The 15,308-nt window shown below is 36.7% G+C and overlaps 1 protein-coding gene across 15 annotated transcripts in view; it reads left to right on the forward strand.

Moving 5' to 3' along the window:
• Window positions 1-15,308, forward strand: part of SORBS2 (sorbin and SH3 domain containing 2) — a 194,106-nt gene that overhangs the window by 149,601 nt on the left and 29,197 nt on the right. For 7 of the 15 annotated variants that reach the window (XM_045552364.1, XM_045552363.1, XM_045552366.1 and 4 more), the window contains 4 exons: window positions 1,061-1,117; window positions 5,527-5,576; window positions 8,191-8,378; window positions 15,189-15,277. In XM_045552364.1, coding sequence (XP_045408320.1) covers window positions 1,061-1,117; window positions 5,527-5,576; window positions 8,191-8,378; window positions 15,189-15,277 — 384 coding nt within the window. Of the gene's footprint in view, window positions 1-1,060; window positions 1,118-5,526; window positions 5,577-8,190; window positions 8,379-10,699; window positions 12,275-15,188; window positions 15,278-15,308 lie in introns of all 15 variants that reach the window. The other 8 variants (XM_045552370.1, XM_045552369.1, XM_045552372.1 and 5 more) reach the window with 3 other exon arrangements.

Here is a 15,308-nt window from a genome sequence, read left to right on the forward strand (position 1 = left end):
AAGAAAAAAAATTAGGAAACCCTGTGGACTTTTATTTCCAGACTTGCTAGTGAAAGCCACCACTTCTCTAATCCCCACATTCCCACCAGAGGAAGCCCCCCAGGCCGGGCACAATATGCTTAGTCTTGTTTGGGATAAAGAGTCAACTCCATCTTCAAGTAACAGCTTGATTAACTCAAGTTTTATTTGGGAACAGCATCTATCAACAGCAGTGCCTTTGATGTGTGTCAGTTACATATGTTTTATGAATTATAGACTCAAACAACATGACCATTACACTACAGAGCAATTTTTATTAGAAATCAGAATAGTCTTTCTTTTGCCATATCATATGCTGGTTTATATACTTGTGATCATACATGGCTTGCTGGTTGGTGATGGTAGACCCTTTTGTCCATTAAAAGGAGACTTGATTAGATTTATTATCTTTTATGGAACTGAATCAAAAGTGACTGTAAATGAATATAAACCAAAGAATTTTTCCTAGAATTTCTATTACCTAATAGGAAGAATGTTTTCTTTCATTTTTTGCTCTCGTTTGTATCTTAGTATTAACATAAATGCATTTTATTTTGGAGGAAAAACATTCTGTAGCTTTATTTTGTATGTATTGTTATTGTTGGTTAGGAAGTTTCTAGGGACTGTACCAATTTCTGTACTGAGCCTAAATAAATTATCAGCATTGCCTATAATCATTTTCAGCCACACAGGGAAACTCACCAGCATGCTATCCACTTGCTCCTTTAATGTTTCTTTAATATACCTTGCATTCCTCTGTGGCCGGAGACTAGGAGTGCTAATTTTGATTTGATGAAATGAATTTATAAATATACTAATTGAACACCCGCAATTTTGCTCAGTGCTTGAGAATATTTGCAAACATTCACTCTTCCTCCAGGCAACCCCATGTTGTTCCATTCATGTCACTCTGTATGTGTATCCAGTGCTGTCGGTACTCCGTCTAACTGTTGTCACCTTCTCCACATGTTCATTCCTTGCTGCCATTGATTCTCCTCATTCCATCTCTACACTTCTGCTTATGTGGTGCATCTACACCCAGCCTCCTAAAAAGGCTCTGGACTATGTTCAAGATCATTCTTCTGGTGTTTCCAATGAGGTAAAAAGAAGTTATTCTCTCTTTTTCAGATTTCTCCCTTACAGGCTGTGACTATGATTCTGAACATCTGTGTTTTACATTTCACTATAGTGTCTAAGCTATTTTTGAAAAATCTATCTTTGCATCATTGTGTTGTATTTATTATCATCGCCTAGACATTAATTATACCAAAGATGCTGGCTGTTTCTGAACCCTAGGTGAACTAAACATTTAAACTATTCAGTGCAGTTCTGGTATTCAGCAGCGTGAAAATCAAAAATCCAAAGTACTAGCCTTAGTGAATTTATTAACCATCTGTTTTCATTAGGCTGAGTAAGTAAAATACCATTAGAAGCCTTCTTAGTACCATTTTATCATCATGCTTAGAGATATAGATTAAGAGTTTAAATTCTTAGATAATCAGATGTCTATATCTTACATATTCCTAAAATTTATTTTTATTCTTTAATTTTTCTAAATACTTAGGACTTGTGGATTTTATCATCAATCAAGAATAGGGCTGGCAAATACCTGGAAGTTGTGTGTCACAGTTTCCTAGGTCCACAACCTCGACAAACATTACTAATCCTTCCTGACACTATAATGCAGGCAGCCACTCTAACAGATAATCACTGGTATATGAGATGAAATGTGTTTGCAACCTCTGTTTAAGAATACTTATGACAAGCAGCTAGGTGAAAAATTTTTGCCAGGAAGTATAAAGTTTTATTTGAATCAGACAAAGAGACTATGAAAAAGGCAGAAATCATCCAGAGTCAAAAGCTTTTATCTTGATCTCTGCAAAGAAAAATGGAAAATTATTTTGGAAAACAGATAAAGGACTCACTAGAAGACAAAAGCAAAAATGGCACTGTTTTGCTGACCATCTGCTATATAAAATCCTCCTTTTAAGAACTGTTAAAAGCAACTAGTGTGGGAGCAAAGCAAATAAACTGATTTTCACAAAATGGTTGCCCTGTGGTCTTAATTGAATACAATAACACAATAAATATCTTATTTTCATTGAAAAATCTTAAATACGTGCAACTAAAAAAAAAAAAAAAGCTAGAACACTGATGCTATTGGAGGTACTACTGACACATGGTGGTGACCACTGGAATTGCAAGCACCGAGTCTCAGGGGAAATAACGCAAATTTTTAGAGCTTCAGCTTGCAATTCCAAATTATTCCCCCTGTGGTAAGCATCAGAGTGTGTGTTAAAATAAGGAAGTGATCAAAATATTTATATATTAATAAAATAGGGTAATCAGGAACATTTAATTCAGTCATTTCTAAAGGCTTATATTTTGTAACCATGTAGCTAGTCCTATAATCTGAAGAAAATAAGATAAAACAAGCAATTCTATTATGTGTGTTATGTTACTTTCATATCTGAAGAAAGGGAATCATTTCAACATGTGAACAACCCAAGATTTATTTTGAAATTCAATGTGGTCAGATATTTCTAGGATGTGTTCAAGGTAATTTGTTCATTGAGACCTGAAATGCAATTGAGAGAGCATCATATCCAATTCACTCATTTTTCCATTAAGAAAAGTATAGTGCCCCAATTTTAAGAAGCCCAAAAATCGCATGGTAAGATGGTGGTGAAAAAAAATAAAACACAGATCTCTCAACCTTCACTTCGGTGCTATTTCCTTTGTGTCATGTATTTTAGCACTTCCAAGAGATGTATTTGGAGATTAAGTCTTTTAGAAATGAGTTATTTATATAATATTATTCCTTGCTAACTAATGAATTTCTGTGAAATGAGTTCCAGTAATTAACATTACACAATAATACTTGGGCATAAAATAATGGGAACATAATTCTATACATTCTGTAATTTGATGGTAGTGGCAAAAAAAATCACATAAAAAAGCACTTTGCTGGTAGTTAAAACTATTTGTCATTATCTCTTTGGGATTGAAAGGGAATGTTGTATGATGATTCTAATAGCATATTAACTATGTTATTAATTTCACATCATGGAAGAGTGTAGGCAAACATAACATATCTGGAATTCTGTCTTTAATAACCTTTTGTTAAACATTTCTGGTAAATATTGTAATTGGTTAGACATTACTCCTTAGCTACCATTTATCAAGTGCCTAGTATATTTCATGAATAACATATTCTTTTAATCCATAAATATAACTGAAAAACTGACATTAACAAAGAATAGTTAAGGACTTTTTTATTCTTTACATTTGAAACATGAGGCACAAAGTTAATCACATGATTTACTTAGCAAAAAGAGTGATTTAATGTCTGTACTTCATTCAAATGACATTCTAGGTGTGTTAAAATAACAGTAATGTGTAAATACTCAGTAAATCATGATAGATAAAATGGGTTACCTTTTTTCTGGAGACAATTTCCAACTCATGATGAATACCCTTCTTATAATTAGTGTACCAGTTTTTCTCTTAGTCATCAATGTAGATTTTTTACTCTTACCTTATAATTTAATACTGAACTTTCCCTCCTTGAGTGTACACAAAATCACAAAACTGGTTTTAGTTTATTTTGTATGTGGAAACCAGCACAAGGAGGAATAATTGTAGTTTCTTAGCCAAACTCTAAAACACAATTAATTCATCAGTTCTTACACTATGTTTTATTTCACATTACAATGTCATTGAGGCTCTTCATAAGCTGACAAATTCAAAATTTCTGATCACTTTAATGGTGGTCTAAGAATATTCTGAATTTTGACACTTTGTGATGATCAGCCGTGTATTTGGATGTCCCATGAAAGACATGATCCACACAAATGGCTATGCTCCTCTGCAAATATGGAGAATTAATATTTCTAAATTATAACTGTTTTTTTGTTTTACTTGTCTGCTTTCTTTCTTATTTAGTGCCCATTTTTCTACCTTTTCTGAGTCTGGTTCAGAATTCAGCAAATTAAAATAATCATGTAATCTTACCAGACTAGCAAACTGAAAATTTTTTTCTAATTTATATTTGTTGAGAACATAGGAACCTAAATATTTTCTAGGAACTAAAAACAATAGAATGTGCTTTTCCTGTCTAAAAGGAGGGTGGGGAATATTCTTGTGCAAAGAGATAGTTTTTGTTTGTTTCTGGGCAAGATTCCCTTCTCATTCAGTAAGATAGAATTAAATTAAAATAGTTAATATAAGCAATTTTAGAATTCTGCATAGGGGCTTGTCAGACTGACATACATAAAGAATTGTAAAATTATATACTAGTGTTTTCATTGGTTAATTGGTGCTAGTTTACCAATTAATAGAAAATAGAGTTATAGAAATAGTTCGTAAAGTAAGGTTTAATTTCCACTAGTAGATTTTTAATATTCTTGTAAAATGTTTCTGTGTGATAGCAACTTAAGATAAAATTTATCAAATCTTGCCTTTCTGGCTCACATTTTTAAATTTTTGTATAGATGAACACTTTTAAACTAAAATTTCAGTTATTCATCAAACCAAAGTTCGTCCATGATGATGAATTGATCATCAAATATGACCAAAGCCAAAACTATATATACTTGGTAGATATTTCCCTACACTTTCTAGATATCAAACCACAACCACTTTCATCTTGCATTGTCACCTCAAACATTAGGTAGCTCAGTACTAATCCTCCCTTGCTTTTTAGATATTTCAGCAATTATCCCAGTACGTGGACATGGAAAATTAAAAATTCATATCTATTGTTTTTGCTTAGTATCAATATCAATATACTGTTCAGAATGAAGGGAAAATGTTTAAAGTCCGCTTTTTTTAAAAAAAAAGGTTATATTTTAATTTGTTATGTCGTTTATTTTAAGCTAACCTTGAACTTACCTAATTAGAAAGATATAAATCTGTACCTGATTGAAGTATTAGGTATATCAGTTTATTCAAATCAAATTCTGTGGGTTTATTAAAATGTCACATCTATGCTGACAGATGAAAGATATTTCAAATTCTGTTTATATTTTATATTTTAATGATAATAGCTTGCAACACAATAAAAAATTATAAAGAAAATTTATGCTTTATAAAGATTGAATGATGACTACATATATTTTTTTCAACATCAAACCATTCCTATATGTAGGAAATTTCTATTTACAGTCAATGGACAAGATTCTGAAGTTAATGCTGTATAATAACTTTAGCTCTTATTTCAGTAGTCCTGTGGAAATATTGATTTTCCTTCCCTGCAATGCTTGAGTTATGGCTAATTTGAGTTACACAGAGAAATGCAATATGGAATATCAGAAGAGAAAGTAGATAGGAACAAAGAATAAATCAGGTTGTATGATTTCTCTTTGGGAAGACATTTTTATAATCATCATAAATGGTTCCTTCAACCTCAATTTTTATAATATTCTTTTTAGGATACCTAATGTTGACAGATGAATGAAATTTTGCCATGATAAAAATTTTCATGGAACTATTATTCTATTTTAACAGGCCTCCTTGTATCAGTCCTCTATAGACAGAAGCCTGGAAAGACCCGCTAGGTAAGAATCTCATTAATATCACACAAGTAGAATATTCCATACCAGTGGTTTCCTTTTAAACAGTAATATCATTCAGTGAAATAGCAGTGAAGATTGTGTATCACTCATTTTTATGTTAAGAACTATGCCTCATGAAGTTGTTTTATTTTGTCTCTATATCATTTTATATGATCGTATTCAAGAATTTGTAAAAAATATAAGTGAAATAAATCTGGATTCCTTCACAGATTGAGAAATCCTTCTCTTCCCTGTCTCTGCTACACTGTTTTCTTTTCTTTAGATGGGGATTATAAATAATCACTTTTTCAATGTTTTTAGGTGGCCTTTATGATAATATATTTGAAAAAATTTGTAGATTAAAAAGTGTTATGCACATATTTGTTAATTATACTCAGATCACTCAAACGAGAAATGCTTTTACTACCAATAAATAAGGCTTACTATATACCAGGCATGCTAAGAACATAAACATATTCAATCCTAAGATAACACTGTGGGTTAAATAGTATTGTCCCCACTTTATCTCTGAGAAAAATTAGGCTCAGTAACTTTACCAAGTTTACACAGTCAGCATGGAGAAAGCCAAGGTGGAATTGAACCAAGATGGCTTGTAACCACTAAGCTTAACTACCCTCAGAGTCTGCCAAAGGTTAGTCTTGTTAGTAAGCTTTAAATACCACACTTACTTTAAAATACTACAAAATCCAGACATAGCTCAATAGTAATATTGAATAACACACATTTCCAGCCATATTGTAGCACCAACAATAAATATTTATATAGTAGCATTAAGTTACCCTCCTATACATTTCTACCAACAAGACCAGGAACTTTGTGAATTGGGCCCTTCATAAATTGTATTGATGAGTGCCATCCAACTACAGTACTATCACTAAGAAAAAACCTACTCAAGCCCCTTCTTTTTTATCTTATGCATCTATATGTGCACCTAAAATGTTTGAAATGTTCAAATTTTAGAATTTTAATTTGTCCTAAGATGGGATGTAAAGATACATAGATGCTCACATGACAGGAAAATTCCAGCAAAAATAGGTCCAGGAGATGGGACATCCTCTTCAGAAGAGTACAAACAAATTCTGAAGTCTGCCCCACTTCTGTACGTGCCCGGCATGTGTGTTTGGTGTAGTCACTTGTAAAACTGTGATAACAGTGCATACATACCTCAGGTTTGCTGCACTGGGTTAATTAAGACAAAAATGTAATAAAGCACCTCACATTCTGCTGGGGTCCGTGGGAGCTGGTGTTGCTGTTGCTGCTGTCGCTGTTGTTTACATAATTTTATCCAGCGATTTGATATGTTGTGGTTTGTGTCCCTTCATTCACTAATGTTTGTCTTAAATGATGCTCTACTCAAACTCAAAACTGTGATACAGACTCCCTGCCATTTTAGACTATTGACACCAGTTTATACAACGGAGGGAAAGGAATCCTTAATAGTTTATTTGCTGACCAGACTACTTGTCATTCACTATTTCAATATAAAATGTTGGAATTCTAGTATACGGTCTTCCAAAGCTAAGGTTAGCAGGAGAAGCTTCAGGCAGACCTTAAAGTAAGAGACATTGGCCTCCCCAGATGTCTTCCTTTTTTCTAGTTCTTTCCTCCCATTTGGCATCCCCCTCTGGGTTCATTCATGCTGTTGGAGCTCTCCTTTATAGAGAAAAGATACATGATACAAATCATGACGCTAAATTCTCAGTCACAACATATTATGCTATAGGAGAATTTTGACTTTAAAAGACACTTAACAATTTATGTTCACACAAAAGCCTGCACGTGAGTTTACAGTAGCATTATTCATAATTGCCAGAACTTGGAAACAACCAAGATGTCCTTTGATAGGTGAATGGATGAATAAACTGTGGTACGTCCATATAATAGAATACCATTCAGCAATAAAAAGGAAGGAGCTTTCCAGTGACAAAAAGGCATGTAGAAACCTTCAAAGTATATTACTAAGTGAAAAAAGCCAATCTGAAAGGCTCCATTCTGTGTGATGCCAGCTATGACATGCTAGGAAAGGCAAAACTATAGAGACAGTGAAGAGATCAGTGGTTGCAAGAGGCCACAGGGAGGAAGGAAGGGAGGGAGGAAAAGGGGCGGCACAGGGAATTTTCATGGCAGTGAAATGATTTTATATGACACATTAGTGATGGACACATCATTATACATTTTTCAAAACCCACAGCATGTGTAACACAAAGCACAAACCCTAGGGTGAATTATGGCCTTGAGGTGATGGTGTGTCAAGGCAGGTTCATCATTTGTGACAACGTACCACATGAACAGAAACTGTAAATAATAGGGGAATCTATGTTGAAGAGGAAGGAGAGTATAAAGGAGTTCTCTACACTTTCCAATCAACTTTTCTGTAAGCCTAAAACTGCCCTTAAAAAAATAAAATCCATTAAGTTTTTTAAAAGATGATTCTCAAGAAAGCATGTTTAATGTCAAGGAATGAGTTCCTAACGATGCGGCTTTGGAGTGGGGGTTTAGGGGTCATACCATGTCACTAGCACCTTCCACTGGTCCTTCTGGTGCACACGTGAGCCTCCTCTAGTACCAATCAAACTGATGTGACTCCTTCTTTCAGTTCTGCAAGCATGGCCAGCGACTTTAGGAAACGGAGGAAGAGCGAGCCGGCAGTGGGTCCCCCGAGGGGCTTGGGAGATCAAAGTGCAAGCAGGAGGAGCCCAGGCCATGCGGACCTCCCAGGATCAAGCGCCAACCTTACAAAGCCTTTCATTAGTTCTTCTCCTTCTTCCCCCTCGAGAGCAAAAGGTGAGCAACAATAAACAGACATGCAGACAATGTACTAGTGTAAGTATTAGAGAACCACGTGAGAACCGGTCCAGTGATACTGATATGTGCTAGCTTCCACCTACAATGTCTTGAATAAAATCTAGTTTCCAAACAAGAGCATTCTCTCTACCCAGGCTGACTCAAGCTGGCAAGCCACTGGGGTTGCTTAAGAGATTCTGATTAGCATCTGTCACTGTGTTTTTTCCCAAAATCATTTTTTAAACAAATTCAAAGTATCAACTAATTTATTGCCAGGCCATTAAAAGATGACATTTATAAGTATTTACATATAGTCAAAATTTTCTAATTACTAGCAAATTAATCAAATTTATGGGATAGGAATTACATACAGCAACAGAAGAAATTGTTGCCTAAAACATAATTGGTTTTGAGGAGTTTTTTTAAGTTATTTAATTCTAGATTTAAAAAATTATCTAACCTATTAAAGTGATGTGCTCTATATTTTGGTCAAACATCATAGAGTATCCATGCTCTGCCATGTAACACAGTGGCCAATTCACTCAGTCCACAGTAAGAACTAGCTGGTTTCAACCCATAATTATAAAATGTAGAAATCACCAAGACACTTTTTTGGATGACCTGTATTCCCCCTGGAAATTTAGTGGGCTCAGTGTTGAGAGAGAGAAAGTCACTCCTGCGGGTATCTGGAAGACCCTTTAGTATATTACTATCTTAGGGACAGGGCTATTTCTGAGATGGAGAGTGAAGATTGAACTGGCCTCCACAGGAACCTCGGGCTATACCAAATGTGGGGCCCCACAGTCTCCTCCAGCCTCTTGGGATTGCACCAGAAGAGAGAAGGATTTTGAAATGTGTGAAGGAAATGAGCTCTAACAGAAGTTGCCATAAAATAGGACAGATTCAGCCACATATTGTCAACTACAGACTCTAAAAGTATTGTCACGTGGTAGTTAAAGCTAAGCGGTGGGTGATTTGTATGCAAAAGAGAGATGGGTCATGAGGATTGGACTCTGAGTAGGTGGAAGGCCTAACCTTTCTAAGGCCTAGTACAGCTGTGCCTATTAACTGATAGTTCAGAGGGAGTGAGCCCAATTCATTATACCTTTCCTCCTATTAACAGAGATGCTTTTATAAGATTCTACTCATTTATGCAAACAAATATCTTAAGGTAACAAGTAGGTCATGAAATACCATTGATTCGTTATTCTTGGATACATCCCAAAAGTTAAAAGGATTCTGATGAATTTAGATTTTTTTTTATCATAGGGAGTGTTAAATCAACTTCCTTTCCCAAATACCACTTATCTACTTAATGTGCTTATCTGCTTTTGAAGAATTTGTGGAAGATTGTAAGGCATGAGATGTCAATAGAGATATTTTTCCTCTGCTAGGTTTTATTTTTAAAAAGAAAATGTCCCTTTAGATGTAATTTGGCCTCTCATTTATTAGTTAGCAGAGCAAAAGAAAAGAATATTTCCATACATATTCCAAATTGAGGTCAAGTTTAGCTCTCTATTATCAAACTGCAAGTGATTTAAAATGATAAAAACCCTCTCCAGAATAAAAACAAGTATTTACCTCTGATGAAAGTTTTACATGATATCCAGTTATCCTATGGCAAAAATGTGCCTAATAAGGGGTTAAAGGTAAAGCAATTAGAGAGGTAAATTAGTTTGTTGAAAGAGGCCCTTGCTATTTTTTTCTCGGAAAAATATAAGCACAAATAGTTCATAGCATTTTGATTTTGCAATTTTTGAAAATACTTTGTCTTTCAGCTTTGTCTAACCAATGCCCATAAAAAATTATTTGATATAGTTATGGGAGTATTAATGAAATGTAAATTTGTAAATTCTTCTTTACCTATGTATTATTATAAATCAAATGACACTCAAATCCTGACCCTATTAAGTCTATAATACTTTTGGCACTAATGGTTAAAACTTTAAATTACTATCAGGTCATACCACTGGCTGAAGAAGTACTATTGTGTTTTTGGCAAACCACACTGGCAGAAAGATGTATGAACCATGTAATAGAAATAGATGCATTAGCTATATCGATTACTTCTTATACATTGTTTTGTTAACTCTGTCTGCAAAGCTATGTTCACTGAAAAAGTATCATCTTGCCTTAGAATTAGACTTTTTTCTCTGAAGTTGAGGCTCCATGTGTTAACAATCAGTGTTTAGATTGAAACACACTAACTGCTTTCTCTTTGCTGTGCTGTCTGATGCTTACTGACAATGCTCTCCTCTCTTTGTGAACCTTTTTAACTTCTCCAAATGTCTCTCTTCTACCACGCTGCTCTGGATTAGAAGGTGGGGATGATAGCAAACTGTGTCCATCCCTTTGCAGTTACTCAGGGCTCAACGGCAACCCCTCCAGTGAGTTAGATTACTGTAGCAATTACAGACAGCACTTGGACGTCCCGCGGGACTCGCAAAGGGCCATCACTTTCAAGAATGGCTGGCAAATGGCCCGGCAAAACGCAGAAATCTGGAGCAGCACCGAAGAAACCGTTCCCCCCAAAATCAAATCCCGCAGCTGTGATGATCTCCTGAACGACGACTGCGACAGCTTCCCTGACCCCGACCCGAAAGCCAAGTCGGAGAGCATGGGCTCCCTGTTGTGCGAGGGGGACCCCCGAGAGGGCTGCGCCGCGCCGTGGGCTTCCCCCTACATCCCGGAGGTTCGCGGGAACGGCAGAGCGAGGCTCAGGCGCAGGCCCGCCCACAACGCCCCGGGCTTCCTCAAAATGTACAAGAAGATGCACCGCATCAACCGCAAGGAGCTGATGAACTCGGAGGTGATCTGCTCGGTGAGGTCGCGCATCCTGCAGTACGAGGAGGAGCGGCAGCGCTCGGGCCTGCTGCACGGCTGGAGCCAGTCCTCCACCGAGGAGGTGCCCCGGGACATGGTGCCCACGCGCATTTCCGAGTTCGAAAAGTTGATTCAGAAGTCGAAATCCATGCCGAATTTAGGGGACGAAATGTTATCCCCTGTAACCCTAGAGCCACAACAGAATGGGTTATGTCCCAAGAGGCGCTTTTCCGTCGAGTCTCTGCTGGAGGAAGACGGTCAAGGCAGACACCCTCCCCAGGCCCCTCGCAGCTACACGGCCAACACCCTGGTGCCCATTCACATCGAGGTCACCAGCGACGAGCGACCGAGAGCGCACGTGGACTTTTCCGACAGCGACCAGGACGGGGTCGTGTCCGACCACAGCGACTACATTCACGTGGAAGGGTCATCCTTCTGCAGCGAGAGTGACTTCGACCACTTTTCCTTCACCTCCTCCGAGAGCTTTTACGGATCCAGCCACCACCACCACCACCAGCACCACCGGCACCTGTTCAGCTCCTGCAAAGGCAGGTGCCCCGCGTCCTACACGCGCTTCACCACGATGCGGAAACACGAGCTGGCCCGGCACGAGGGCGCCGACGAGCCCGGGAGCCGGGAGGCGGACCCCGGCCTTTCTAAACTCGCTTTTCTAGTCAGCCCCGTGCCTTTCCGGAGGAAAAAAAATTCGACTCCGAAAAAACAGACTGAAAAGGCAAAATGTAAGCCGTCTGTGTTTGAGGCTCTGGACTCCGCCCTCAAAGACATCTGCGACCAGATTAAAGCCGAGAAGAGAAGGGGGAGTCTGCCAGACAACAGCATACTGCACCGCCTGATCAGCGAACTGCTGCCAGACATCCCCGAGAGGACTTCGTCCCTGCGGGCGCTGCGAAGGAGCCCCCTGCCCCAGCGCCCGCACCCGCTGCCCCCCGAAGGCGCTACCCCCGGCTCCGCGCCCCGGAGCGAGTGTGGGAGAACACCTCGCGGCGCCGCCTTCCCGGGCGCGGACACCGCCAACGACTGCCACCCCCGCGACCGCGAGGGGGCGCTCCAAGGTGGATAAGCTTTTCTTTCTTTTCCTTTGGGGTTCAGAGACCCACCCTCTGGCTCTTTCACATTCCATCCCACCATCTCATCATTCCCGAGCCGTGAGACCACTTGGCATCGTTTTGTGTTGTGAAGCAAATGCTTGTTGTCTTACTGAATAGTTCTCATGTGCCCGTGTGATACTTGGACGTGATGTGTGGCTTAAAGCGACCCTCAGTTCACCAAAATTTACTCATTCAAAAGGGAGAGGAAAAACCGTTTCGTAGCTTCACGTTAGGGTAGAAACAACTGCTCCACTGAGGCAACAAAATAAATGATTTACCAAATTAAAAAGAATTATTTCGAGATGGAAACTATAATTGAATATCAATATCCTTAAGAGGTCTTTTTTTTTCATTGTAAAATCAATCAAACCAACAGTTTAACAAGTAGCCTTTTCTTTGATTATATTAACTTTGAAACTTTATACTCATTCCCTCAATTAATAATTTGCTCACATTCTATAGAGAAGACACTATATAAAAACATTCAGGAAGCAGCACTGAAACATGTGATTAGTAACTGATGGACAGTTAAAGAAATTAGGACTTCCTTGATACCTTCTCCATTTAAAGGACACAATTATGAAAAAAAAAATTGTGACTGTACCTTTAAGCTGTATATATAAAAGTGCCATTTCCACCATTCAGTGTATTCATTTTCTGTCCTTTTCCATTATTTAATGTACTTACTTTCTTTTTCTGCTAAGACAATCCTATATTGAAATTTAAATTAGACTAAGTTAAAAGTGACTGTTAACTCCATTTTCACAGATAACTTTGAAATGGCAACACAAGGACAAATGGCAATTCAATACAGAGGACCTTTTTTTGAGATTTACATAACTTAAAAGCTCAGAGTGTTTTAATATTTTTATTTGATTCTTTTCATTAATTCTTAAAGTGCATCTGTTTGCTGTGTAAATTGAAGACACTGGAATGAATATTCCAGGCTGAAACTTGATCAACAGAGAAGCTTCTATGTGCCAGACACTACAAAGTGTTTTACATACAGTATCTAATTAAAACTGTTGTAAACATAAGGGATGGGTATTATTGTGATCACTCTTTTCAATTTAGGAAACTGGGGCTCAGAGTAGACAAGAAATTTGCCCAAAGTCACACAGACAGTGGGTGACAGAAAGGAGATTCAAACCCCTAGTACATCAGAATTTGCAGTACAAAAAGAGATATAGTGCAAATTTCATATTACTGTAACATGTATTACTCAATTATTAATTATTATTGCACAAATTTACTTGTTAGTATTTATCTTTGCTTTCATTTATACTATGCAACATGCTTCCAAAAGTAATTCAGTAAATTAAAGTATTTAAAATCAATTTCTACAATTGGAAATTTTCACTGATTAAAATGTCAGAATCTAATTTTTTAATAAATTAGCCGCCTTCTCCAGTTTTTCCATATCCTAATACAATCATCTCCCAATTTTATGTGCAGATAGAGTACATTGAAACATATTTTGAGAGGGCTTTGAAGAGCATTTAAAGTATATTTTGTTTTTTAATAAAATATTTACTTTCCAATTTTGTTTAGCCCAAGTGAAAAAATAGTTCACATTCCATGGGTTAGTAAAAGTAATTTAAAATTTATAATCATTATGAGAGCCCTATAATCATAAAAGTATATTAACAGAATGAAAAATATATTGCACATAATCTTCTAGCATGCATGGAAATAACTGGCTAAGTTTTACCTGAAACATTTGCTCATATACCCTTCCTAAATCTAAAGACTTTGGAGTTTGCAACTCACAGAGAATTAGCATTTATCCTTACATGTCATGCAACTGATATCCACTTGTTGTAAGTAGTCAATTCTTTCATATAGTCAAAGTACTTAAAACCTTTAAAACATTTTCTTATAATAGATTATTTTAAATTCCTTCACAGGTGGATAAATTCAATTCTATTTTTAATGCTTCTTATTGTTCATTATAACTAAATTTATTAAGGGATAAAAGAATTGACAAATTTTGACCCAATTACATTGGTAAAATTCTATAACATATACTACTTGAACACACTTATCCTTCAGTTACATTTCCACATTATAAGTCACGTAAATGCATAAGGTATAAGATACTATTAAGAACTACTTGCAATCATAATTTTGTAATGTAATGATTTATATTTTGCTTTAAGATGAACAAAAAGAATTTAATATGTCATAAGCAATTTGGCAACTGATATGATGCTTTATATTTATCCCTTTGTTTTTGGAATAAATATTTATGTTCTGATAAGATAGGTTATCAGCTGGGCACAGGGAGGCCCATAGATAAAAGGTATGATATCTCATGACTCAATAAGTATTTAAAGAGAGAGAGAGAGAGAGAGAGAGAATGGACGTGACCATGCTCCTGTCATCAACATACTTTCTTTGGTTTTATCTCTTTCTTTTTCATTACTACATTGTTAAATTGTTCCACAAAATGTTTCTGTTTCTACAATCTGATGCTATTTTCAAATTCTCTATCTTTTATAGGCCTTAAAACAGTAATTATAAAATGGAGGCAAAAAGAATAGAAATAGAAAGTTTTAAAAATCTTTTGAGATGAAAAATCCCTGTAACCATAAATTGTCTATATCAGGTGTGGCAGTATAACTAATCAGCAATGTAACAATTACATTTATATATATAGTTATAGTACTTCTGCAACCTGGGATATTTTTCCTTTTGAAATGATCTTGCTTTTGTGTCTTATATCACAATTACCTGTGAGTCTTATACCCATGTCTTTAATAGTGGCATCTCTCTCCAAATTTGGAGGAAAAAATAATTGCCACCAGGGAAAGTGGCTGAGCAAGGCACTTCTAATTAAGTGGATACTCACCCTGACCCGCCCTGTTCTTTCCAATAGACCGTGAGTCCCCAAGAAGTTACTCATCCACCTTGCCTGACTTGGGGAGAAGTGCGCCAAGGGAAAGAAGAGGAACTCCAGAAAAAGAGGTAGGTAGTTTAATAGCATTGGAGTCTTTTA

This window comes from Lemur catta, chromosome 5, assembly GCF_020740605.2.
Source record: "Lemur catta isolate mLemCat1 chromosome 5, mLemCat1.pri, whole genome shotgun sequence".
NCBI classification, from domain to species: domain Eukaryota; kingdom Metazoa; phylum Chordata; class Mammalia; order Primates; family Lemuridae; genus Lemur; species Lemur catta.